The sequence below is a fragment of the Vulpes vulpes genome, chromosome 8, assembly GCF_048418805.1.
Source record: "Vulpes vulpes isolate BD-2025 chromosome 8, VulVul3, whole genome shotgun sequence".
Classification (NCBI taxonomy): domain Eukaryota; kingdom Metazoa; phylum Chordata; class Mammalia; order Carnivora; family Canidae; genus Vulpes; species Vulpes vulpes.
In genome coordinates, this window is record NC_132787.1 from 12297164 (window position 1) to 12324992 (window position 27829).

General features: G+C 38.3%; 1 protein-coding gene across 1 annotated transcript in view; it reads right to left on the reverse strand.

Moving 5' to 3' along the window:
- PDZRN4 (PDZ domain containing ring finger 4) overlaps positions 1-23017 on the reverse strand; it is a 352365-nt gene extending 329348 nt beyond the window's left edge. The window contains exons 1-3 of the mRNA XM_072765562.1: positions 22306-23017; positions 19663-19749; positions 17697-17804 (exon numbers count right to left, since the gene is read on the reverse strand). Of these exons, the coding sequence (XP_072621663.1) occupies positions 17697-17804; positions 19663-19749; positions 22306-22935 (825 nt within the window). The 5' untranslated portion in view covers positions 22936-23017. The remainder of the gene's footprint in view (positions 1-17696; positions 17805-19662; positions 19750-22305) is intronic.
- Between the last annotated feature and the right edge of the window lie 4812 nt (positions 23018-27829).

Sequence of the window (27829 nt, forward strand, 5' to 3'; positions counted from 1 at the left end):
ACAGATCAGACTGGCCTTACAAAGACAGGAATATTAAAAATTGAGCATGCCAATATGATCAAGTGTGATAATGTCAAAAGAAACACAAAATCACTTTTTCCTTGAGAGAAAACTGGGTACGAATGGAAGACTATAATTGTGTTGTGATAGATATATGTTTAAAGGAAACTTAGGAAAGCTATTTACATCCATTTAGTACATATTTATTGCACACTTCATCTATGTCAAGCGGAGGGTTTTAACATGGTGCTAGATTGGTTTTATCATTCTAGTCTTGTATGTACTAATTCATTCATCAAACAGCTGAGTACCCACTCTGCGTCAGGCAGTGTGCTAGGTGTTGAAGGTACAGAGAAAGGTAAGATTTTTGCATGTTCGCCGTGGAGTGAACAGAAAAGGAGACTGAAATGGACAATAAACATATAAACTTGTGTAACTTCATTAGACATCAAGGAATTATGCATATACCACTTTCCTAGATGGCTTAAATTTGTAAAGACAACACAATAGCAAGTCTTTGCAAGAATGTGGGGCAACTGGAACCATGACATTGCTGGTAAGCATGTAAATTGCTACATCCATTTTAACAAATTTGTTTGGCGGTCATTACTAAAGTTGAACATGTATACATCCTATGATTCTGCAATGTACAAAATGTACTCCTAGTGGGTATCAGAAATGCATGCACATATTCACCAAAAGATGCATGCAAAAATTTGCAGACTACTGTTATTGTGATAACCCAGAATTAGCAGTCCTGCTGATTGTAAAAAGTGACCACTAAATTGTGGTATAATCATATAGTGAAATGTTACACAGTTATGAGAAAGAGAACAAACTACAGTTAGATGCAACAATTTCAGTGAATGATACCAATATTATGTCAAATAAAAGAAGCCATACTCTAAAGAATACCTACTGCATGATGATATATATATATATATATCACATATATCATAGATAGATCATATATATCATATATATATATATACAAAAAAAGTTCAAAAATAGGCAAAACTTGGAGAAAAGTAATGATGGAACAGGGAATACTGGAGACTCTCAGAGTGCTCATAATGATTTGTTTCTTGATCTGGATGCTGGCTACATGGATGGCTTCACTCTGATCATTCCTTACACAGACACTAGTGATTTGTAACTCTCCTGTAAAAATTTACTTAAAAATAAGCACTGAGTACCATTCTTGAGCTAAGGCAAACATACTGTAGGAAAGCGAAGACAAGGGGAAACAGCAGAAGTGTGATGAATAAAGTAACTAGGCTGTCACTACCTACTGACAGTTTTCTACTTTATTTGCTATGGTTCCTCATTACCTGATATATGGACAACTGTGGTGATCACCCACTAGTGTCCCTCTCTCACGTACCTTCACTCTTCGATTTATTTACACATTCCAGTGAAATCTATTTTTCTTATAATTTTTAATCATTGCTTAACCCATGTCATTCCCTTGCTCAGATCTGATCACTGACTCCTCACTGCCTATACTATAATAACCAAACTCTTTAGCCAAACATATAATGCTTTCCATTAATATGATCAAAATCTGACTTCAACTGACTTATCATACATTATCTGTCTTGAACCACCCATATAATTCAATAATATGTAGTATCAAGGGATGGTTAAGGGCACAAACCCAAGAACTCTCATTCTGTGACATTGGCAAATTACTAGATATCCCTGTGCCTCAGTTTTCTAATCAGTAAAATGGGAATACTACTAGTAGCTATAACACCAACCTCAGAGAGTTGTGTGGGGATGACATAATACCTGTAAGAGTGTGTGACCTTACTGATATGAACTGGCTATTATTTTTTTTCATTATGTTAATCAGCAAAAGCAAGATCCAGTATTGCCTTGTCACTTGGTTCAAGGCATTCTTCCTAAATATGGAAGGCTCTTGTTCCATCTTTAATCTATCCCTCATCTTTCTTTTAAAGGCCTTTTCAAGTACCATTTCATTAAAGCCATGAAAATACAGGGAAGTCTATTCGGTGGCACCCCTGTGCCAGTCATGCATCATGTGTTTGATTTTACTTACTTTGTTTAATGCACACCTATCTCCTGTCTTAATTTTAAGTTAGCTGAGGCACGTACAATCACTAAAGGGCTTTCTACCTCCAGCAACAAAAGCCTATTATCATTCAATTGTGTTTATTTACTTAAGTAAATTATGTGTGTAGTAAACTATCTTTTTTTCAGCATTATTGAAGTATAACTGACAAATAAAACTGTAAGACACTTCAAGGTGTACTCTGTGGTGACCTGATACACATATACATTGTGAAGGAAGTCCTATCAACTAGGACAGATCCATCACCTCACTTATTTATTAATTTTAGTGAGAACACTTAAGTTCTACTCTGAAACAAATTTCAATTACTAAACACAATGTTATCAACCATAATTATCAGGTTTTACATTATACCTTCATACCTTAATCATTTTATAGATAAAAGTATCTTGTATCCTTTCATGAACCTCTCCCAATTTCTACCAAGACAAAGCAATAAACAAACACCAGTTGCATTTCTATACACAGTAAACTATCAGAAAAATAAATTAAGAAAATAATCCTGTTTATAATTGCACAAAAATAATTAAATACTAAAAATAAATTATAAAATCCTTAGGAATAAACTTAAAAGAAGTAAAGATAGGTATGCTGAAAATTATAAGGCATTGATAAAAGAAATTGAAGCAGACATAAATGGAAAGATAATTTATACTTATGGCTTAGAATAACACATATTATTAAAATGTCCATACTACCCAAAGAAATCTGCAGATTCAATGAAATCCCTATCTAACTTCTAATGGCATTTTTTACAGAAACACAAAAAACAATTCTAAAATTTGTACTGAGGTGGACACTTGACGGGATGAGCACTGGGTGTTTTTCTGTATGTTGGTAAATTGAACACCAATAAAAATTAATTTAAAAAAATAAATAAAATAAAATTTGTATGGAATGATAAAAGATATGTGAATAGCCAAAACAATCTTGAGAAAGAAGAACCAAGGTAGAGGCATCACATTTCCTGATTTCAAACTATATTACCAAGCTATAGTAATCAAAACAGTATTGGCATAAAAAGAGATATATTCGTTTACAAAACAAAACAAGATCCCAGAGATAAACTCATGTACATATGATCAATTGTATGTATGACCAAGGAGACAAGAGTGGTGAAAGGTGAAATGATGAAAGGACAGTCTCTTTAACAAATGGTGTTGGGAAAACTGGACAGCCACATGCAAGAGAATGAAACTGGACCTCTACCTTAAACACTCACAAAAATCAACTTAAAATGGATCAAAGACCTGAACGTAATACCTGAAATCCTAAAATTTGTGGAAAAAAAACCTAGGAGATAAGATTCTTGACATCAGTTTTGACAATGATTTTTTGGATTTGACACCAAAAGTAAAAAAAACAAAAGCAAAAGTAAAGGGTAGGACTACATTGAACTAAAACTTCTGCACAGCAAAGGAAATCATCGACAAAATTATAAGGCTATAATTAGAATCTATGACATGGAAGAAAACATTTCCAAATCATGAAAAGAGATTAACATCCAAAATATATAAATAACTTTTACAACCCAATAGCAAAAAAATAATCTTTTTTTTTTAAAGATTTTATTCATTTATTCATGAGAGACACACACAGAGAGAGGCAGAGACACAGGCAGAGGGAGAAGCAAGCTCCACGCAGGGAGCCTGACGTGGGACTCGATCCCAGGACTCTAGGATCAAGCCATGGGCCGAAGGCAGGCGCTAAACCACTGAGCCACCCATGGATCCCCCAAAATAAACAATCTAAGTTAAAAAAGGAAAGAAGAACTAAATAGACACTTATTCCAAAGAAAATATTCAAATAGCCAATAGATAGATAAAAAGGTACTCCTCACTAATCATCAAGAAAATGGAAATCAAAACTACAATGAAATATCTCATACCTGTGAGAATAGCTATCACCAATAAGATAAAGATAGCAAGGGCTGTTGAGGATGTAGACAAAAGGGAGCTCCTATGCACTGCTGGTGGGAATGTTAGTTGGTGTAGACACTTGGAAAACAATATGGAAGTTCCTCAAAAAAAAAAAAAAACAAAAACAAACCACAGGGCAGCCCGGGTGGCTCAGCGGTTTAGCTCCACCTTCAGCCCGGGGTGTGATCCTGGAGACCCAGGATCGAGTCCCACATCAGGCTCCCTGCATGGAGCCTGCTTCTCCCTCTACCTGTGTCTCTGCCTCTCTCTCTCTGTCTCTCATGAATAATAAATAAATAAAATCCTAAAAAAAAAAAAAAAGAATGTTCTTTAAACACACACACATACACAAACATATGATCCAACAATGTCACTTCTGGGCATATATCCAACCCACCTTAACCAAAAAAAAAAAAAAAAAAAAAAAGAAAGCAGGATATTGAAATATCTGCTCTCCCATGTTCAGTGCAGCATTACCCATAATAGACAATATACAGGTAAAATCTAAGTGTCCACCAACAGATGACTGGATAAAGAAGTGGTATATAATACAAGAGAATATTATTCAGCCACGAGAGAGAAGGATATCCTGCCATTTGCAACAATATGGATGAACCTCAAGAACATTATACTAAGTGAAACAAGTCAGATTAAGAAAAATACTGCATGGTATCACTTATATACGGAAAATTAAAAAGAAGTCCAGCACATAGAAACGGAGTAGAGGGACTCCTGGGTGGCTGAGCATCTGCCTTTGGCTCAGGTCGTGATCCTGGGTCCTGGGATCAAGTCCCACATCACGCTCCCTGGAGGGAGCCTGATTCTCCCTCTACCTATGTCTCTCCCTCTCTCTGTCTCTCATGAATAAATAAATAAAATCTTAAAAAAAAAAAAAAAAGAAATGGAGTAGAAAGCTACATATCTTTTATATGCTAGCACATTTTTATTAATTCATAATTTCTTTTCCACATATTATTTCATATGGAAAATTTATTGTTTCCTTTTACTTCATTGATAGGTTATGTGAAAATATCAAATTACTTAATTTTACATAAAATACTTTTAAAATTTAGTTTGACTTTACATATTTTTACAGCCATTCAGTTCTAAATTTTATCCTAGTCTATTTTATGAAAGAAAAATTTCCCTAAAGAGTGAGCAGGAGAGTCAACCGCTCATCTAATTTTATGAATTGAAGATTTATTCCTGTACCTTTTACTTGAACATAGAGTTCTTTAAAATGTTTTTAGCCATATAATGACTGTCTATTCTTGGGGCATTTTTTATTTGAAAATAATAAAGAATCACCCCTGAGATGCTGATTATAAAAAGAGTAATAAGCTCTTCTTAAGAAAACTGTTACCTGCTTAAAAAAGAAGAGAGGAGCTGATTAAAGACACTGCCCATAAAGCCTCTGGACTGTGATATGGTTAGGGTACCAGGTACCACATCCATCCAACACGTATCAGTTGCCCTTTCTCATTTGTCACACTTTTTCAAGGCAGTGGGAAGAACAATGTTTGAAACAAGAATGGAGAAATTTCTATTCATGTCTGTTAAAAAAAAAAAAACAGAATCTAATAGGAATACAACAGCATGTATTCTATGAAAACACATTCTTTTAAAACTTGCCTCATAAAGTTCCAAGCACAAGTTGAGTGAGTTGCCTCTTAAGCTTCTACAGAATGCCCCACAGCTGGGGCTACTGTTAATTATTCCAAGCAGCTCTCATCATGAGCACTTCAAAGAGTCTCCCAGCCACTTTCCAGCTCTAGGAAGCTTCTATCTTTTTCACCAAACCATTTACAAGGCTTGGAAACATTGGAAACATCTTTCATCTTTCAGTTCCTCTGTGGTTAATCATGTTTGTGTTCAATTCCATGTCCAATCCAGTGCCGTTTTCTGCAAATCTGCTTTGCAGGCAGGCATGTGAATACAGTCAGCTTTACCGTGTGTAGTTCAGTAATGAAAAACCTGTGTTAGGGTGAAGGCAAACACATATCTTCCAATCCAATTCATGCAGTTATATAAACCGAATTTGAAACACCATGTTGCAGACTTGGGTTCTTTCTTATTTACAGGATAGAAGGGAGAGTCTATAGAAATACAATTGTTTCAGTCCATTATTACGAGTTCTTAGAGATTTTGAAACTTAAGAAGCAGTAAGTCTTCTAACTTCTGATTGACTTTGTGATAAAGATGCAAAGAAAGGGAATAGAAGGTAACAGAGAGAGCCTTCAGGGACAGCCTACTAGGCATCTGAAAAACCCTTACATCTAGACTATAATGCCTGAAATTCTGAGCTCAAAGTCCATCCATTCATTTATTCCATTATTCAAAGAAAATTAACAGAATGCCTGTAGTTTGCCAGGCACAACACTACGTGCAGGAAGGCTGCTGGAGGTATTAAGTTCAAGAAAATCCTAAACCACTGTTTTAAGAAATCCATACATTTTTGCGAGGGGAACACCATGAGAGAATAAACACATAGCAGAGCACAGGAAAAATGTTATGGAAATGAGAGGCATAGAAATGTACTGGCCACAGAAATAAATCCACAGATGGATGGAGTGTGGAGGATTCTTGAGAATATCAGAAACTTGCCAGCTATAGAAGAGATGTAGGGGAGGAGTGAGAACACCAAGTCAAAAGAAAAGAAGGAATAAGAAAGGGGAGGAGTTTCATGTGACTACAGAAGGTCTAAAAGCAAAAACTTAAAAAAAAATAAAAATAAAAGGTTTGAAGGTCCATTTTTGCCTAACAAATTTGGATTTTATCCTATTGCTAATAAAATGCTAATGAAGGGCTTTAAACAAAGAAGTAAAATAGTGACAATCCTGACAGTAGCAGGCCAGCTAAGCTGCAAATGGTAGAGATTGGGTGAAGGGAAAGTTCACCGAAGAAGAAATTGTGTTCAAGATGAAAATGGCAAAAGCTCGAGAATCATTGAGTTATTACTTCCATGTAAAGTTCAGATATCATGAATGGGACACACTTTTATCATTCAAATATCTATTGGTAGAAGTGAATTTAAAGACGTTCTTCCCAAAAGAAATGCTGCTAAGAAATCAGACCATGAGCAAGAAGGTGCCAAATGACCAGGATGATGGAGGGAAAAGGAGAGCAAAAGGCAGTGACCTATGGCTCACTTCAAAATTTTACTTAAAATCAAGTCTGGATCTCAATTTACAATAAATCTCAATAATGTTATAGGGAAGTTCTGGCTCAGGATGGCAATGTAATAAGATCCTAAACTCACCTCCTCCCATGAAAACCAATGGGATTTGCATCCATAAGACCCACAAAGCTATGGCAAACCGAGAAACAAATCTTAAAGGGGTCACAGGGAGATTGTCACACTCCACGACCCTTCAAAGATGCAGCCTTTTTTGGTAAAGTGCCTAGGCATTATGTTGAAGAAATTTCTTTGCTAATTTTGGTCTGAGGGGCGGGGGCATACTCGGATACTCCCTGGGATAGAGGCTGATGGGTCCCATCTTTCTGTTCTCCCTCTGCCTTGCTAAAGCCAGCAGGTACTACATTTTTCCCTTGGAGGGGTGTGTGTGCCATTTTTATGCTCTAACAGGCAGGTGTCATCTTCCAACCTGGCCCTCCGCCTTGCTGATGCTGGCAGGCACCATATTTCTCTTTCTTTCTTATGTCTTCTCTCTCTTTCTCTTTTTTCATTTTATCTTTTTCTTTTTTTCTTTTTCCTTTTTCCCAGAGGATGGCAGTTTTGCACTCTCCCTCTGGCACATTCCTGAAGGGAAGCTTCCATATACACCTGGTGCCCTGGTTTTTAGGTCTTGTGGCTCCGTTTTTGTGGCTGCCACCCTTTGAGTGCCTGGCTCTGGAGGCCACAGCTGCTGACACTCATAGGTCCCTTGGGACTCCAACAACTGGAGAGGCAGTTCTTGGCAGATTACCACTCTTACTCCCAGGGAACTGCGCAAAAGGCTGCTGAAACACACCCACAGTCTTTCTGAGAAAGGCTTCCTTGTCCTGGAGCTTTGGCCTTAGGAGCAGGTTTAGATTTGGCACTCATCTAGAGGTTATGGAGGTGCTCTCAGGGAATATAGGCCAGGGGATGCCATATTTGCACTCTCCATCTGCCTCACTACAATGACCAGTATCCCCCACCTGGACTCCCTGATTTTTTTCAACTGCCACCAAAGCACACATCTAGATGGCCTGTTCCAGTGGCAAGACTGACACTTGTGGTCCTACACAACTGGATATATTTGCATACTTAAAAAGCTGCTGGACTGGCTCCAACCAGCTTAAATCTAGTTGCTGAGATCCTTCCCTTTGGGACACTGATCAGTTCTGGCACACACTCAACTACTGAAAGCTATTAAAAATAAAGCAGGCTACTTGAACAATCACAAAGGTTCAAGAGACAACCAAGAGCTAGGACAAGGTTGAACAGTAACTTTCATCTCCAACACAAAGACAACTCTTCAAGACAGGGAGTGGCAGTTGTTTCAACCAACACATATAAATGAACATTTGGAATCAGGGAAAAATGAAACAGAGAAATATGTTCCAAATAAGGGATAAGATAACAACCCAAGGGGGAGGGAACTTAATGAGACAGACATAAGTAATTTACCTAATAAAGAGTTCAAACTAACAGCCATAAAGATGGTCCCAAACTTGGGAGAAGAATTGATGAACACAGGGAAAATGTCAACAAAGAGACAGAAACTGTAAAAAAAAAAAAAATTATCAAACAGAAATCAGAGAGTAGAAGAATACATTAACTGAACTGAAAAATCATCAGAAGAGTTCAACAGATGAAGGAGAAGAAAAGATCAATGAAGAGGCAGTGGAAATCACCCAATCAGAGCAACAAAACAAAAACAGAAACAAAGTGAAAATAGCTTAGTAGGCTTAAAAGAGGGAGGACTCAAATAAATAAAGTCAGAAATGAAAGAGGTGACATTGTTCAAGTAGCCTGCACAGAAAATACAAAAGATTAAGAGATTATTATGAGCAATTATATGGCAACAAATTGGATAACCTAAAAGAAATGGATAAATTCCTGGAAGCATACAAGCTCCCAAGACTGAATCATGAAGAAACAGAAAAACTGAACAAACCAATTACTAGTAAGGAAATTGAATCAGTAATCAAAAGCTTGCCAATAAACAAGAGCCCACGACCACACAGTTTCTCTGGTGAATTCTACCAAACATTCAGATAAGAATTAATACCAATTCTTCTCATAATCTTCCAAAAAATAAAATACAGGGACTACTTTCAAATTCATTTTACACAGCTAGCATTACCTTGATACCAAACCAAACAAGGGCATCACACACAGAAATTATAGACCAATGCTTCTGATGAAAATAGACACAAAAAATCTCCAACAAAATATTACAAACTGCATACAACAACACATTAAAAGAATCACATACCATGATAAAATGGGATTTGTTCTAGGAATGCAAAGATAGTTCAATATCCACAAATTGACCAATGTGATACGCTACATTAATAAAATAAAGCTTAAATATGATCATCTCAATAGATGCAGAAAAAGCATTTGAGAAAATTCAACATCTATTTATGATAAAACCTCAGCTAAATGGATACAGAGAAAACATACCTCAACAAATAAAGGTCATATATGACAACCTACAGCTTGTATCACACCCAATGTGAAAGCTGAAAGCTTTTGCTGTAAGCTCAGGAACATTTTCACCACTTTTATTCAACTTTTATTTTAGCATTGGAAGTCCTAGCCAGAGTAACTGGGCAAAAAAAAGAATTAAAGACATCCAAATTAAAAAGAAATACAACTGTCACTATTTGCAGATGGCATATTACACACAGAAAACCCTTAAGACTCTACCAAAAAAACTGTGAGAATGAATGAATGAATTCAATAAAGTTGCAGGACACTAAACCAATACAGAGAAATCTGTTGCATTTCCAATACTAATAACAAACTCAGAAAAAGAAATTAAGCAAATAATCCCACTTACACTTGAATCAAAAAGAATAAAATATCTAGCAATAAGCTTCACTATGGAAGTGGGAGACCCATACCCTGAAAACTCTAAGACATTAATAAAAAAAAGTGAAGATACAAATAAATGGAAAGATATTCTGTGTTCACTGATTAGAAGAATTAATATTGTTAAAGTGTCCACACTACACAAAGCAATCTGTAGATTCAACACCATCTTAATCAAAATTCCAATGGCATTTTCGACACAACACAAAAATCACTCCTAAAATTTGTATGGAACTACAAAAGACCCTGAATAGCCAAAGCAATCTTGAGAAGAGGAACAAAACAAGAGGCATCACACTCCCTGATTTCAAACTATATTATAAAACTATACTAATCAAAACAGTATAGTACTGACATAAAAGCAAATAGATCAATGGGATGGAACAGAGAGCCCAGAAATAAACCCATGAATATATGGTCAATTAATTTAAGAAAAAAGATCCAAGAATACTCAATGAGGTTAAAAAATCTCTTCAGTAAGTGGTGTTGGTAAAACTGGAGAGCCACATGCAAAAGAATGAAACTGGACCACTTTTTCACACCATACACAAAAATTACTTGAGAGGGGATTAAAAGCATGAGCATAAGACCTGAAACCATAATACTCTTGGGAGAAAACACAGGTGGTAATTTCCATGACTTTGGTCTTGACAATAATTTTTTGGATTTGATAGCAAAAGCAATGACCACAAAAGCAAAAACAAACAGGCAGAACTACAGCAAACCAACAAGCTTCTGCACAGCAGAGGAAACCATCAACAGAATTGTAAGGTAATCTATGGAATGGGAGAAAATATTTGCAAATCATATATCTTTAAGGGGTTAATATCCAAAATATATAAAGAACTCATACAATTCAATAACAACAAATAAAGAGTTGGATTAAAAATGGGCAGGAGATCTGAATAGACCTTTTGGATTTTCCAAAGAAGATATACAAATGGCCAACAGGTACATGAAAAGATGCTCAAAATCACTAACCACCAGGGAAATGCAAATCCAAACTATAATGAGATCTCATCTCGCACCTGTTAGAATTGCTGTTATCAAAATGACAAGAGATATAACACAAGCCGGTGAGATTGTAGAGAAAGGGGAACACTTGTGCACTGCTGGTGGGAATGTAAATTGGTGCTGCAGCTACTATGGAAAACCAGATGGAGGTTCCCCAAAATTTATCCACCAATTCCATTTCTAGGTATTTATCTGAAGAAAATGAAAATACTGACTCAAAACCTATACGCACCCTCATCTTCACTGCACGATTATTTATAATAGCCAAGATATTAAAACAACCTAAGTCTCCATCAATGGATGAATGGATAAAGAAATTATGATATTCATATGTATAATGGATAAAGAAATCACGATATTCATATATATAATGCATGCACACACACAGCAGAATATTATTCAGCCATGAAAAAATGAAATCCTGCTACTTGCAACAACACGGATGGATCCTGAGGGCATTGTGCTAACTGAAATGAATGAGACAGAGCTGGATAGATACTGTAGAGTTCTCGAAAACAAACAAAACATAGATACAGAGAACAGATGGGTGGTGACTAGAAGTTGGGCAAAATGGTTGAAGGGAGTCAAAAGGTACAAAATTCTACTTTAAAAAATAAATAAGTCATAGGTTTGTAATGAACTGCATGGTAACTATAGTTAATAGTACTGTACTGCATATTTGAAAGCTGCTAAGAGACCGGATCTTAAAAGTTCTCATCATAAGAGAAAAAAGAAATCTATAGCAATGTATCTTGATGATGTCAACTAGATTTATTGTGGTGTTCATTTTGCAATAGACACAAATATTGCATCACTATGTTGTACACCTGAAACTAACATAAGATATATGTATGCAATTTACCTTAATAAAAAATAATGTTATCAGTGCTCTGATGAGGTTTTTTGTAGTACAAAATGATGAGGAGAATGGGAAACACCGCCAGACCTTCTGACAGGGACACCATGTGTAGTATGCAAACTGCAGTCATGTGTGGTGGTCCTGTTTCCTTGCTCGGAAGCTTAGCACTCAAAAAAAAAAAAATCAAACTCAAGTTCATACCTTATAAATTTAAAACAGATAAAATAGTGCTTAACACATTAAAGCCTGAATATAAAGACCTTTCCAGTCTTTTCCTTGTAGGTTAAAATAAAACTGTACTTATTCATAATGGAAATTCAGTAGAATGGCAAAACAGTATGATCATCTAGATAGAAGTTCTGAGGGGCTAGCTATTTCTACCCTTATAGTTACAGGAAAGAAATTGAGAATAAGAAAGTTTGAAAAATCTTTGTGAGATAACCCAGTATAAATTTAAAGCAAAGAACCCAGTTCAAAGCCCATGCCCCTTCTTGAATATACAATGTTGTCTTACATTCACATTACTACTTTACTATACCTACATCATAATTTCTTAAAACAAGTTGAACTACTCCTGGGAGAAAGGGAAAACTAGGATAAACCCTCAGTGTCATTCCACTAAGATATGCTGGTAAGATCCGTTTAAGTTCATAACAACTGAAGGAACAGCTTCCCCCGAGGGCCCACTTTGCCTTGTATAGGCAGAAAATGGAATCTGTACACCACAAGCTACTAGAGGGCAGAGACCTCACCATTTGGATGAGTAAATGTAGGAAGTTTGAACCCACACATTTTCATATATTCATATGGACAATGGTTCTTATTGCTCTTTATTTCGATAATACAGAGATGTTGCCTGGCACATATGTGCAATTAATAAATATTTATTGAATGATTAAGTCATAAGTGCACAAAGTTTCCATCACAGTCCTTCTTGCATCTAAGTGTCCATATGAATATATGAAAATGTATGAGTTCAAACTTCCTACATTTACTCATCCAAATGGTGAGGTCTATAGAAATGAGAATGACTAAAAGTTGAGGAGAGTGATCTAGATTCTCCAAGAAAGGAAAACATCCCTGCCCCCATTTCTCTGTGTTCTGGAGAATGAACTACTTGCGTAAGCTGAGAGACCCATCAGGCTCGTGATACTGGGTTCTAAGAACCTACCTTGTGTCAGGCAATTTGCATATACAATAAACATGAATGGCATAGAAACTGGGGTACAACCACTGGCTTGCTCAAGGTCACACGCGCTTACAGAGGCAGGACAGGAATCCCAACCAGATTTCCTTGATTCCAGGATTCATGCTTTTCCCACTGCAGCACAACACTTTTCAAGATAACTATATCCTGTTAAAACCGCAGTCAATTTAAGTAGCATTTAATCATGATTACAAATCTCATATAATGTCATTCTTTACTTGCACTGACATGATTGCTTTCAGTTCTTCCCTAATTCTTTCAGATGATCAGTCAATGTTACTTGGACAGTTAAAAAACACTTTTAAAATGTGGGATGATAATAATATGTTATTGAAGAGTTCAGTGATGTCTTCAAATTAAACAGCAATTTCTCAAAGAACTAACTGCCCACCAGATTTACAAGTGCCCTTCTAAAACTCATAAATGCTTCCTAAGCATACACAAATTAGCACGGCTGCTTTATGAGGTAGTAAGGTGCACTGTGCCATCAAGCACACACAGAGGTAGCATGCTGTAGATCCAATTCAACAGGATTCCTAAATGTTTAGCTCTGATCTGCATTTACAGCTCCTGTTTTAACACCTGTAAACGAACTGTGCAGAGACTTAAGCAAATAAACATGATAACCCCCAAAGATTTTTAATTTAGCAGCACAGTTCTAGAGAATGCAAAAGAGACACCATTACAGAACTAAAAGATGGTGTGGCTGGCGTCCCGACTAGTTAAGTTATCCTTGAGACATTGCATTGGTAAAGTTCCTTCTGCTAGTACTACACTCAACACTCTGCAGAAAGTGCTACGTTGACATTGCTCAATGTGGGAACTGTTTCTACAGTACAAAAAAAAATGCCTTGTGTGCTGCATTTCATTATGAATTTCAAGCTAGGTAAATAGAAGAGACTTTAATGCATACACTAGAGAAAATTCTGCTTTCTGCTCCAAACTGTTCTTCGCATAGACTTCACAGACCTCCACCCCTACTCCCTGGTCTCCAGAAGCTAGAAAGGAGGACTTTGCAGTTACCCAGCACTGGCTAGGAGCTGGCAGGGGCTAGGAGGGGAGGTAGAAAGTGGGAACAAAGAGCCATAAATGACTCTGCACCCTTCTATTCACTTTCCCACTCTGGGGTTAAGGTTGTACTGCCTGCTAACAGCATCACAGGAATAATAACAGAGGAATAACTGCTGACAGCAGCAGTGAACTTTGACTCTTAACTCCCACATACCCCACAGGCATCCCAACATGATGATCGTCACAGCAATGGCACTGCCGCCCTCTTAAAGAATTGTGCCCAAGTCTCTGATGGTATCAAGACCCTTCTGTGGTGCCTTTGAGTCTTGAAAGGGTGTAAAACAGCATGCAAAAGAGGCTTTTATTTGGATGTATGCTCTGGTGAATTCCTGGTCGATGTGAACTTTTGCCATGTCTCAGAATGCCTTTAGTAATATCTTCTGCCTTTTTGGTCTCTAGTGATCTCTGACACCTAATACTGTAACTAACACAATGCATTTCTCTTCTGAATGTACACCAAAAAATGTTTTAACAAATATGGATGTGTAAACACCTAGAAACTACTAAATGTAATCTTGCTCAAGCAGACTGACTCCAAAAATGAATTTTCTTTGTATTATGTGAAAACTATGATACAGATTTACATAAATACTATGATTTTTTTTCTTTTGTGATTCTGGATTTTGATCTGCTTCAGTGGAATGCAAACTATTTAAAAAATAATACTGTTAGGGTTGTTGGCTTTTGTTAAACTTTGGCAAATTAGTAAAATCTTTAATTACCTATAGAACTAGACCTGTAACATATGTTCTTTCTCCTCCAAATGAATGATTTAAGAAAATTTTGTTATTATATACAACAATTCATAAATCTATTATATGTGCTTTAAGCAATTAACTAGACAAAATATTTTCAGTATGTCGGGACTATAAGGAAAAAAAAAAAGATTGCTTAACCGTTTCTCTTATCCCATATGGAGAGTTTCATAATATATGAACTATTGTGTACTTTATACTGCTAAGAAATTTGTGGCACCACATATAAATCAGCAAAGCCATTTCAAATTCAAAAGTAGAAAAAAACATTGCATTAAATTAGTTCAATAAACAAATCACTGAGCACAAAAAATGGAAAATGAATTACTCTATTTTAAAATCTATTTTGTCTTTGCACATTTTAAATTAATCATATATATTTAATATTGGTTTCCTGTTACTATAAAATGTGTAAAGTTGGGACACCTGAGAGGTTCAGGAGTTGAGCGTCTGCCTTTGGCTCAGGGTGTGATCATGGGATCTGGGATCAAGTCCCACATATGGCTCCCTGAGGGGAGCCTGCTTCTCCTCTGCCTATGTCTCTGCCTCTCTCTATGTGTCTTTCATTAATAAATAAATAAATCTTTTAAAAAAGTGTGTAAAGTTGACTGATACAATGGCAGATTAACTAAAATAATCGACAGGAATCAAATATTTCTAAATTAATTGTTACATAGGATTTTTTACACATATATACACACAAAACTAGCATGCTACTTGTGTGTGTGTATACACAACTATCCATTTTAAAAGCTGATGGCATCACTGAACAACTGAATATGAGAGATTTCTAATAATATTCCTTTTAAAATATTTATGTTATTTAACAGACAATATTCCAAAAATATGAATATCATCTAACTCATCTTCAACTGCAAATGTGTTCACATGAATTCATTCGAGGATAACAAAAATATGCCTATTACAATGTACCCTGGCATAAAAGATGCACCAATAAATTTCTATAATTGAGGCAAATTTCAAGATCATCAACTGATAATATATGCACGTCAAGGTGAAAAAATACAATACTGCAGCTACTTATAAATTGCAATTTAGATTTACATGGTTGATCCTTGCTCTCTATATGATTTAAATAAGGTGATTCTGACATATACTAGTAAGAATATTAGCTAATATGTCTAGATGACCTTGACTTACCACCACCATTTTTATCAAATTATCTTTTCACATTAAAAAAATGAATTTTTAACAAAAGTGCTATATCACAATATAAAAAATAAATTATTCTTCCTCCTTTTTAATGCAACATTAATGGAGCATATATAACACTGTTACCTAGCTAAATTGTTTTTTAAATCCTCATTACATGTTTCTGTGTGCATATATGTGAGTGTGTGCTAATTAGATACATGTATTCAGTTCCATTAGCCCTTCTAAGACTATCAAATGTAGGCATTCATTTTCCATTTAACAATAAAAATCAAAATGCTTTAGAGATAAGGCAGAAAGTAACAAGGATAATTTATTGTCGTTTCGGTTATTTACCTTTTAAATCATATTGCACAAACACGAGTAGAAATAGAAAATTTCTAACTATACAAACTGCAGCATGTAAATATTTCCACTGGGCAAACTGTCAAGACAAACTGGATAGCATCAGTGAAAGTAAGTCTGTACTTTTCTTTCTTGGCTACACAACTGGAAGGAGAAAATCTTAATACAAAAGACCTCTTCAGATAAAACCCACTTTTTCAGCCAAAGGCCATCTCCTCTCCCTTCCCCAAAGCACTTAGTCAGCCTATTTCTAGATATTATGAGGTTTTTTTCTGAAACAAAACCACTATTGGCTCTTCTATGTTCTTTACTCTTGTCTAAGGTCAAATTATTCAAAATTCAACTTTTTTAATGCAAAAAAGAGGTATGAATATCTAAAATTTTATTCAAAATTTACTTTTAAAAAATCGCCATCCAGAGATTTTATACAGATATTCAGAAAGACATCACTAATGATTACATAACCTAGAATAAACAGAATATTTCCAAAATAGTGAGGTCAAATAAACTTTCCAAATTCCTACTTATGCCTTTACAAATGCATTGGAAATAATTCCACTGATAAAAGTAATCTAATTTTTGTAATACCAGTTAAAATTTCAAAAACTCCATTATCACAGCCCAAATTTCACTAACTTACGTGTATTTACTTTGTCAACCCCCAATATAAAAATATAGCTACGACGCACAATAGAGAAAAGGAAGAGTTCACAATAGAGAAAATGAAGAGTTCCCAGGTGTTTCCAACAGAAAAAACAAATCTGCTTTTTTCCCCCCATGGAAAAATACACGAACAAGATAACCATATTAAACTAAGGAATGGTAAAAAGTTCTGCATAAGTAATTCCAAACTCCCCATGAAACATACTAATCACATTTCAAAGACAGTAATATTTCCTCATCAAAAATGTTTTTAGCAGAGATTTATCATCTTTTGAAACGTCATACAAAATTTATCCCTTAATAATCACACAACTAACTTCATAGTTCATGGGGAGAGCAATTTATTAAAAAAGAGATATTCATTAACACACTTGGAAACTTCAGGTGATTTTTTTTCTTTTATCTAAAGATCTAATCATTGATATAAATTAGATAAATATTCTAGATAGATGTGTACTCTAGTTATATACTCTGGCAAATACCACACCAAGGTAAAACAGTAAGTCTGGAAATTTAAAACATCCAAATATTTCTTTCACAGCTCATATTGGTGTTTTATTATTGTCTTACCTCAATGATTTTGTCATGAATCTCCAGGCCATCTGCTCTGTCAGCAGGTCCATTTTCCAAAATTTTTGAAACATAAATTCCTTCTGCTGATGTTTCTTCCTTATTATTCTATAAAAAGTATAACCATTAGCAGTAAGAAAGATGTAAGCAAAATTTTAGTTGGATAAAGGACAATTTAGTAAATGTAATATTGCCAATCCTCCCTAAACATGCATCTCTCTCTAGTAGCTAGGGATTTGGCACTGAATTTTAACTTCCTTAATACCAAATAGTCATTAATCAAGATGGCAGCTTTAATGAATGAGTCCAGCCTCTCTGACAAGATTATCCATTTACTTCACGTTTTTGAATATACATAAAAAGCTATGAGGAAAGGGTATGTACAAGGTGATATTGACTGGCTCTGAAGTATTATTTATGAAATATCTTACTTCTAAAGAGATGGAGTAATTAAAAAGGGTTACAAGAAAACAAAAAAGTACATCCAGCCTCACGATATATTTGGTCTGAGATATGGTTATAGTTTTGAAAATATAATCTGGCCTCATGATATGACAGATTTGGAAATATAGTTCTGACTGTATTCACAGGGGAGACTAGGAGCTTGCTCAAGTGTAAAATCCCCAAAGATCAACTGTAACTGCAAGAGAACCCATTCAAGGCTAATCGGTACACATTTCCAGGTGCAATGAGCCTAATGATTAGTTAAACCTCAACCATATAACTGATATAATACAAATAGGACCTTTTAGCCAGTCATGGGAAAACAATTATGTTGCCAAACTTATCTAGGTAAAATGCCCAACATACTATAATAATAATTTCAAATGTCATTTTACTTCATGGCAGTTTAAATACAATTATTTCTCCTTAATTAACCTTCCTTAACATGAATCTGAAGAGCCTCTTAAAAATGTCCAGTGTGCTCTAAATGTCAAACACCTGAGTAGCATTTTATAAAAATATTCCTTAGGGGAAAAGAAAACAAAAAAGATACAATGAGAAGACTTCTATCTTTTCATAATAAATAGAGACTGTTCTAGAAACAGAAGCACAGCAGTCATTAGTTGCTAGGTTTTCAAAATACTAAACAGTAAGGGGGAAATATGTCATTGCCATCCTGACCTAAACACAGCATATGGCCAACAACTCTAAGACAGTTTCCTTGGACAACATCTGCAACGCAAGATGCAAGAATTTCACGGCAGTTTATTAAGAAAATTAAAGAACATGCTTCTTTTTTTTTAACTTTACCACTTTGTTCTAGTTATGGTGAAAATTAAATTGATGTAGTATCTAAAGGATATAAAAGAACTCTGCAACTACAGTAACTGGTTTAAGTTTACAACTCATGTATTTTGAAAACAACTGGCATCAATAAACAAAATATTATTCATTCAGTTAAATTAAGGATTTGATTTGGGGAGCCAACAATATTGCAAATCAATTATCTTTAACATGGTATTTCTTCTATAATTGCGAAAACAATTATTCCTTATTTCAATTTATTTTAACTGTTCATGCCATCAACGTGCATTATAAACTGCCTGGTCTGTGTTAGCACCTAAAAACTAACAAACTGACTTTAATAATTAGAGGGTATAATCAGGCAATATAGTTATCTAATATTATCAAGTAGAAATTGCCCATTCATATTATTGTGAAAAAGGTTTAAGAAGTTTACCAATGGGGCTATACAATGTAAATAATATGTGAAACAAACTCTCCTTTTTTTCTAAAGTAGGAAAGAGGGATGAATTTGTTAGCTGTTGGGGTTTTTTGTTTTGTTTTTTTCACAAAAATGTAATTATGTACTGAGAATTTGCATTAAGGAATCTGATATTTGATCATAAGCATGCTATTAAAGATTAAATCACTTGTTTTCCTTATTCAAATCTACAAATGAAAGCTGTCTTCTATTATTTTACAAGCAAAGAGTGAGTTACGCATGAACAAAGTAGGTTACCTGATTTGGTCGACCTCCTATAATATTGAATCCCAATGTGTCATTTTCTCTTTCTAACACAATGGTGAATGGCTTATGTTCTCCATCCTAGACAAAAAGAGATAAAATAGTTTAAAAAAAAAAAGGAAAGAAAAAATAAATGCTGTCACATACCTTAAAAAAAAAAACTGTCCATAAATTTACATCTGAAAAGAAAAAAATTTTAACATTAAAGATGGCTGAATCTGGAAGATTAATCTCTTCCTAAATTCACCATGAAAATATGTATTTTTGGGACACCTGGGTGGCTCAGCAGTTTAGGGCTTGCCTTTGACCCAGGGTGTGATCCTGGAGACCTCGGATCAAGTCCCACATCAGGCTCCCTGCATGGAACCTGCTTCTCCCTTTGCCTCTGTCTCTGACTCTCTTTCTGTGTCTCTCATGAATAAATAAACAAAATTAAAAAAAAAAAGAAAGAAAATATCTATTTTTTAAATAGTGGTTTTGAGAAAAATTTTTTTCAAAAATATCTAAAGGGCTTCGTATTTTCACTCATCAGTCTCTTACCCTAATACATCATCTAATTCTGGCTTCACTGTAATTTAAAACAGATTTCTGGTAACCCTAAAGGTATCCTTATTTTTCTTTTTTTTACAGTTGAGTAAAACAAAGAATCTCATAATTATTTTATATAAAAATTTCACTTTGGAATATCTTGAGAGATTGAAGTAATAGTGAGTTATTGATAAAATTCTTTCGGCAGTAATACCTGGATTGTTATTGTAAAGCAGGATCTGAGTTACAGTAATCCTAATTTTGAACAGTATTCTTATTTGGTTTTGCATAATTCTTCCAGAATTTTCAAAGGAAAGAATTTGTGTTAAATAAAACTGTACTTCTTCTGCTGGCAACCAGATAATAGCAAAATAAATAGTAATTATATCTACAACCTGTTTATTAACAAAGACCAGTTTAAATACAAGATGAAATCATGTCAGACTGGGTAAGGTGTTTTTTTTTTTTTTTTTATGGCTGTGGCTATTATTAACTGTCCTAGGAAATTACATTTGGCAGTTGATGGTAAAATTCCATGAGCACCATCAGCACCAGTATCACCATCACCCCCTCTTCCTAGGAGTTTCTCCCAGGCAGTGCACACAGCAGCCCCTACTGGTAATGGGAACGCGTTTCTGAGGAGCATAGAGCAGCCTGACAGTCTGCAAATCATGAGCAGCTTCCCCTCACTTCTCGAAACATAGCTTGACTTGTTGCATGGACTTCTCGGTCATAGAATTCTAGCTGCTGCTCCTTTCCATCAACCATTGCTTCCCTACGACCTTGTAACATGACCTGATAACACAGAGCACATTTCTGTGCTCCTCTCTGGGTCTTCCCATTTTGCAAATTTACCTGGCAATGAACAGGATACAGAAAGGATGAGGGGTAGCATCCAGTTTTTTTAACAAGCAGTGTGCCTCCCTTTAAGTGGAAACGTTTTAGCTACTCACACTTCAGTTTTTTTTGGGTTTTTTCTGTTTGTTTGGTTGGTTGGTTTGGTTTGGTTTGGAAGGTTCAAGGACAGAAGCTCCTAAACTCCATGCCTGGGCTGGAGGCAGTGCAAAGCAGTCCCAAATGGGAATCATCCCGTGTTGCTCCTCCCCAGGACGCTGAAGAATGAAAACAGCTCCTTGAATGGAGTGCAAGTTCTGCTGAATCCCTGCTCACCATGGCAGCGACCAACAATGTCAAACAGTGCGCAGAGGTCCTCAGAAGAGAAGGAACAGCTTTATAAACAAGCCTCTTCACACGGGGTGCTGCAAAGAGGCTTGTTTATTCAGTCTGAAAGCGGGCAGTCCCCCAGCACAGCTCGGGGCCAGAAGCTTCGACAAAGAAGGGAAACAGCCGCTGCCCAGGGGCTCACAGGGCTAGTCTGACCGCAGATGCATGTGGCTGCTCCCAGACCTGGTCCCCCAAGCACCCCCCACAACACACACACACACACACACACACACACACCACCAGCACCACCCGCACCAGCACCACCAGCACCACCAGCACCACCAGCACCACCACCACCAGTGATGAAATCCCAAGGCAGCAAAGGATTCTTCAGGGAAGGGTCAGGCTAATGAAAACTCTGCAGGTCCAAGAAATCCCATCTGTTAATCTCTCAACACAAGGTTTTCCTGGTTTCCACATCCCGGACAGTCCCTGCACTGAGTCGAAAGGGGCCCATATGGGTAGCCTGGCGGGGAAACTAAGTCATTGGGAGCTAAAGGTGCACGACCAGGCCTCAGGGATGATGCTGGGGCATCAGCAGTGGGGAGGCAGGGTCGGAGAAGTCCTCACCTCCCGGCTTTGGTTTCTGATTGGCTTCAGGCACAGGGCAAGGGCACCAAAAAAAAAGAAAAAAAAAAAGAAATCGCAAAGAGAGGGTAGGACAGGAGATGGGGAGCAAGGGTCGGGGCGGAAAAGTGAGTTTTCCTAATCCTTCCTTCTCCACCGAAAAGTTGGGGCCGATTCTCCCTAATTCGATCCAACCCTAATTCAAGCGGAAAGGGCGCAATCCTCGGCAAGTGCGGTGCTAAGGCACCGGCAGGTACCGCTCAGGGCGGGCGCCCCCCCCCCCCCCGCCCTCCAGGAGCCGGATCCCTCCGCGCTTACCCGGCCGCGGCCGCCGCCCAGCTCCAGCTCCCCGGCGAAGGTGCGGACGTGAGCCATGTACTGCGCGAACTTCTCCCGGTACCCGCGGGCCGCGAGCTGCACCTCGCCCTGCAGCGCCCGGAGCTGCGCCCGCAGAGCCCTCTCGCGCCGCCTCCAGGCCAGGACTCGCGCCCCGGGCCCGCGCCCGCTCCCGCTCCCGCCCGGCGGCCCCCCGCGCGCGCCCCCGCCCCGGCCGGGCCCGGGCCCCGGCGCCGCGCCGCAGCCCCCCCGCGCGGGCAGCTCCCCGCCGCCGCGGCCGCCGGGCCCCGAGACGCAGCCCCGCGGGCGGCGCCGGGCCCCGCGCTCGACGTGCGCCGCCAGCTCGTGCAGCCGGGCCGAGCGGCCGCAGCCCGGGACGCGCGGCTGCTGCACGAGGCTGCGCGCAGGCGGCGCCCGGGGCAGCTCGCCCGGCGCGGGGGGCTGGCGCTGCAGTGGGCCCCGGCGCCGCCGCGCCACCCAGGGCAGCAGGCAGCCGGCGCAGAAGACGTGCCCGCGCGGCGTGCACAGCGGCTCCCCTGGCACCTGGCCGCACAGTTTGCACTTGGAGCCCGGGCCCACCGCTTCGGCGGAGCGCTCCGGGGCAAAGCCCATAGTCGGGAGGGGGAGGAGGAGCAGCGAATCCGAGGCCACTTTCTCGGAGCCCCCAGGCTCCCCCGGGCTCCCCCTGGGACGCCTTTCCCGCGGCAGGGGTCAGGCTCGGAGGGGAGGAGGCGGCGGAGGAGGGAGGGGGCGCGATCCTGGAGTTTGGCTTGAAGTTTGCAGGCTCCGGCTGGGTCCCCGGGCTGCGCCGTATTGATGCTAATAGACGCCGCCTCAAGGGACGCGCGCGCGCGCACACGCACCGCCTCCGCCTCTCTTGCGGCTCTGCAATGTAGATTCCTTCCAATTTTGTCCTCCAGGAGCTGAGACCTGCCGACCGTGGCCCCGTCGGCGAGGCAGAGCTGATGACGGGCGCGGCGCCGAGGGCCAGAAGCAACTTTTCGTTGCATCCGCGCGTCAGCTGGCGGGGAGCGAGGGCGCCGCCCGTCGGGTTTGCGCTAAACGCGCATCGCCCGCATCCCGCGGAGCCTCCCTAAAGGTGTTTGAAATCCACGCGGTTCCGTTCTCCCAAGTCAGCTTAAAGCCCTGAATGGGCAACCTTAGGGGCGCGCGGTGAGGGATCCCCAGAGCCAGGCTTCTCAGATCACGACCCCGAAACCAGGTGAGCGTAGCGAGGCGGCGGGATGCCCGACCGCGAGGATGGGGGAAGGCCGGGGCTCGCCTCGCCCTAGGACGCCTCCCTCGCAGAACTTGAACCGCCCTTCAAGGCCTCCTACCGCGGAGGACGCCCCATTCTCCTCGCGGTCAGCCTCCAGGTTGCACTCAGCACACCATCCCTCTTCTAATTCCGCAGGTATTTTACCTCTGGGAATGGGAATGCGACCCTTTGGGCACCTGGCAAGAAGAATCAGAGGATTGTGAAGGAAAGCGGGGAAATGGCAATATCTTACTTACCCTGAATATACACAGTTTAGATCAAAACGACCCCTTCCTGCATTTGACTCCTCAGAGTATGTGGATGCCAGGCCCTGCTGAAAACATGCAAGCCCTCCCTCCTCAGCTTCCTTCCCCATCTTCTGAACCTGAGGGATGCACAGCCACCCCGTCACCTGGATGCACACCACTCACTGCCATTATCCTGAAGCTCATTCCCCTTGCTTAGGCTGGGGCTTCCTAAATTAATCATTGATGATTCCTCGCTGCCAGGTGAGCGTTGTTTCCAGAAAGCTGTGTGCCTTTGTATTGTATGGCACCAAAGGCATCAGTTAAAACGCATGAACAAGGCTCCAGGTTTTGTCCTTTAAATCCTTGGTGCTCACCGAAGAATTGGCAAATAATAATAATCATTGTTATTATCATTTATTTAGTAGCCGCCAGTAATAGAGGCTACTAAGAACCTTCTGAGGCTTCTTTCTAGATGAAAGATGAGATTTCATTAGAGCCTTTCAATAGTGAGTGAGGATCCTGGAGTGACTTGCCAGATACCTGATATGCTTTTAAATGTGTTTAAAAATAAGATGCTATGTTTTGTATTCTATACATGCAGATATATAATAAAGTAACAGTTGCCACAGTGCTCCAAACTTCCTCCTCCTCTTTGGCCTATCGTTTGCCAGGTAAATAAACAAATGATAAATTCCTGAATAACTAAGAAATTTAACATTAACAGTGTGAACATATTCTTGTGAATTGCATAGACCAGGTAAAGCAGAATGTTATGGAACTTATTCAGACAATTCTGGGCAGAAGGGATCTATTCCATCTTTTTTTTAGCTATGGAAAAAACTATGACTTATAGCTATGGTTTTATAGCTAGGGCTTTGCATTTATTGTTTCTCAATAAACATAATGGCATTTGAAAAAGAAAGTAAGAGATGGAGTCTAAAAAGTATTCTATTGAGGTATGAAGAAAATGAGGCTTGCAGCTACTTGAAAAGAAAAAAAAATAAAACAATAGTTAATATGATGTCCTTGACCCACCCATGTAACTCTTGCAGCAAAAGTAAGGAACATGAGCAGATTATGGTTTGGGTAATTCCAGGATGTATAACATTTTGATTGTGGAAGAGAAGATGGATGTCAAAAACCTTGTCCACAGAGAATCGCAAGTTTAAAAAATGAGAACATGTGAAGTGAGGCCAAGTAATGAAGTAGGCCAAAAAGGAGCTTAGGAAAATCTTTTACATGAGAAAATGCAAGCTTCAGCACTTCCAAAATAGTGATGTACCAGGAGAAAAACATTATAGACGCCCAACACTAAGGGATGGATACGCCCAAGTGAGACTCATGGACTCTTCCCATATGAAAATGCTGTGCATGATAAATCTGTGATAGCCCTTGAGCCAAACGGTATTTCACTTCCCAGACTATAAAGAGCATTCTATATATTAGGAAATTTGTGATAGCTTGGAAAAGTTAGAGTGAGAGGAGAACATGGAACCTAATTAGATTGAGTTAATTAGCTTAGGTAAAGCAAAGAAAGCACTTGGAATAAGTTTAAAATATGCCCACGTATTTCAGGAAAGCAGATCTAGTAACATTCAGATGTCTTTTGGCAAATGAGACAAATTAGCACGTTGCGTCATAAGGTCGGGCATATCCTTATGTTTTTCCCTGATGATAATTTTCTTTTAAGAATCCCTGGCTAGTGAAAATTGCATACTGAATAGCACCACGAGGAAAAGCAGGAAGGTAAGCTCTGTCTTCCTTCTTGTTGGGCAACACCAACTTCTAGCTGTCCTGCAGATTGGGGCCAACACCAGGCCTGTCACTTTGCTTCGGAATGGATCTGAGCAAATGCTTTTGCCAATCAAGAGACAAGGGAAAGAATACATATCCTTAGCTCATCCCAAAGCCAAGGACCATGGCATAACTCAAAATATCTATAAGTAGTATTTGGTTGAGTATTTTCAGCATAGAGACTAGTTTTTACTTGGATCCACTGTCATATATATGTGAAAACAGATAAAAAAAACTAACTTGCAATATTCCTTGAGCCAATTCCTAGCAATAATGAAACTAGAGTGCCTGTGGGAGTTGCCAGTGAGAGGAGGCAGCATTCCAACCTAGCTCTGAGTCATCCCTACTTCCAAGATGAATAGGGAATCTGAGAGCTACTGATTGTTAAGTCAAATGCTAACAGATCTGGTATTGAAATGTTATATTCCAAGACTCAGAAAGGATTAGAGAGGTGAAAAAGGAGAAAGAGATCGTTTTTTCCCATCCCACATATAGATAATACTTCACAGAAACTCATTTGTAATTTTTTTTCATGTTGTCTCATGCTTTTGATTAAGAATCATAAAATCAGGAAGAAATTTAGGGAAATTTTGAAGAAATTCAAAGAAATTCTTGAATAAATAATTTTATTTCATACATGTTCATATAATATAGCATAAGTTGGTGCTTTTAACATGAGAATATTTTTTAAATCTTCTAAGAACTTGAAATCTCATCATTTATATATTTTTTCCCCTGAATCTCTGGTCATATATCGTGAATTAGTATTATAATCTATAATTATGTAGATTATATTAGTATAATAGTATACATTTTTCCAAAGGGACCTAAATTTAAGCTATAGTGAAATAAGATTATTCTAGTAGAAGAGGCAGAAATATGCAGCTAGTTCAGGCCAAAATAGTGACTACGGGATACATTTCTGTGTGTTATTGAAGTTAACATTCATTTTTGTTCTTATCATGATATATTTTTATGTCATAATCTAGGATCAGAATTGAAACTAGTAGCATAAATAAATGTGTTCATAAAGCATGAGATAATAACAGGGTCAGCTTGAGAATATTTAAACATTCTGAACTTGATAAAAAGAGTAAGAGATGCTAAGTTGACCCTTGAACAACACAGGAGTTAGGGGTTCCAACCCCGACACAGTTGCAAATCCACATACAGCTTTTGACTCCCAAATACTTAACTATTAGGAGCCTGCTATTGACAGGAAGCTTTACCCGTACTATAAGCAGTTAACACAGACTTACAAAAAGTAAAATAGAGAAAATAGAATGTTATTTAGAAAATCATAAGAAAGAGAAACTACATTTACAGCCCTATAGAAAATTCACATATAAGTGGACCCATGCGGTTCAAACCAGTGTTGTTCAAGGATCAACTGTATTTGAAAACTTATTAAAACAAGACAGTTATATTTACAAAATAAACCGATATCATGCCAGAGAAAGACATAATATGGGTTTGGTTCTAGGTTTTACTTTTTGGAAAATATGCAGTTAAACCCAGAGAACATAGAGCAACGCCAATCCTTAATAATCCCTGTTTGCTGACACCGAATCCATTAGGAATTGTTTGCTATTATTTTGCTTTTCAATGATTTTTGGCAAAATGGAGAAGGGGCAGCACAACAGTACCAAATGCCATTTTTTTTCCAAATGCCATTTTTAAGAGGAATAAAATAATGTGAGCAGAACTATTGTGTACATCAAAATACAGTGTTTTAGAGTAATTATACAGTGTCTGTGGGAATGAATTATCTGACAAAGCCCAAGGAAGACTCTGAAGAAAACCAAGTTAAAATGAGATACTAAATTAAAAATTGTGGCAACTTTCACATCTACAACAGACTGACTGTCTAGAGTCCCTAAGACATTACTTGGGGTAACATTACTATCCTACTTAAGAGAGGCCTGTTGTGAGAGATGCTTTGTACAGGAGGCCACATTAAATCCTGCATTTAATTAACCCTGATTTTGTGCTATATCTTTGTGGATCACAGTCACTGACAATGAGGGAAGGTATCAAGAACAGCTATAGTAGCTAATACGTAATAGCTCTTTCTATGTGACAGACACATCAGTATGCTCTTTACATGTACAATATATTCAATTCTCCAATGATCATCTTGGGTAGTTATTACTATCCCCACAATTTACCCAAGTTTACACAAATAGAAAGAGGCAGAACCATGGAT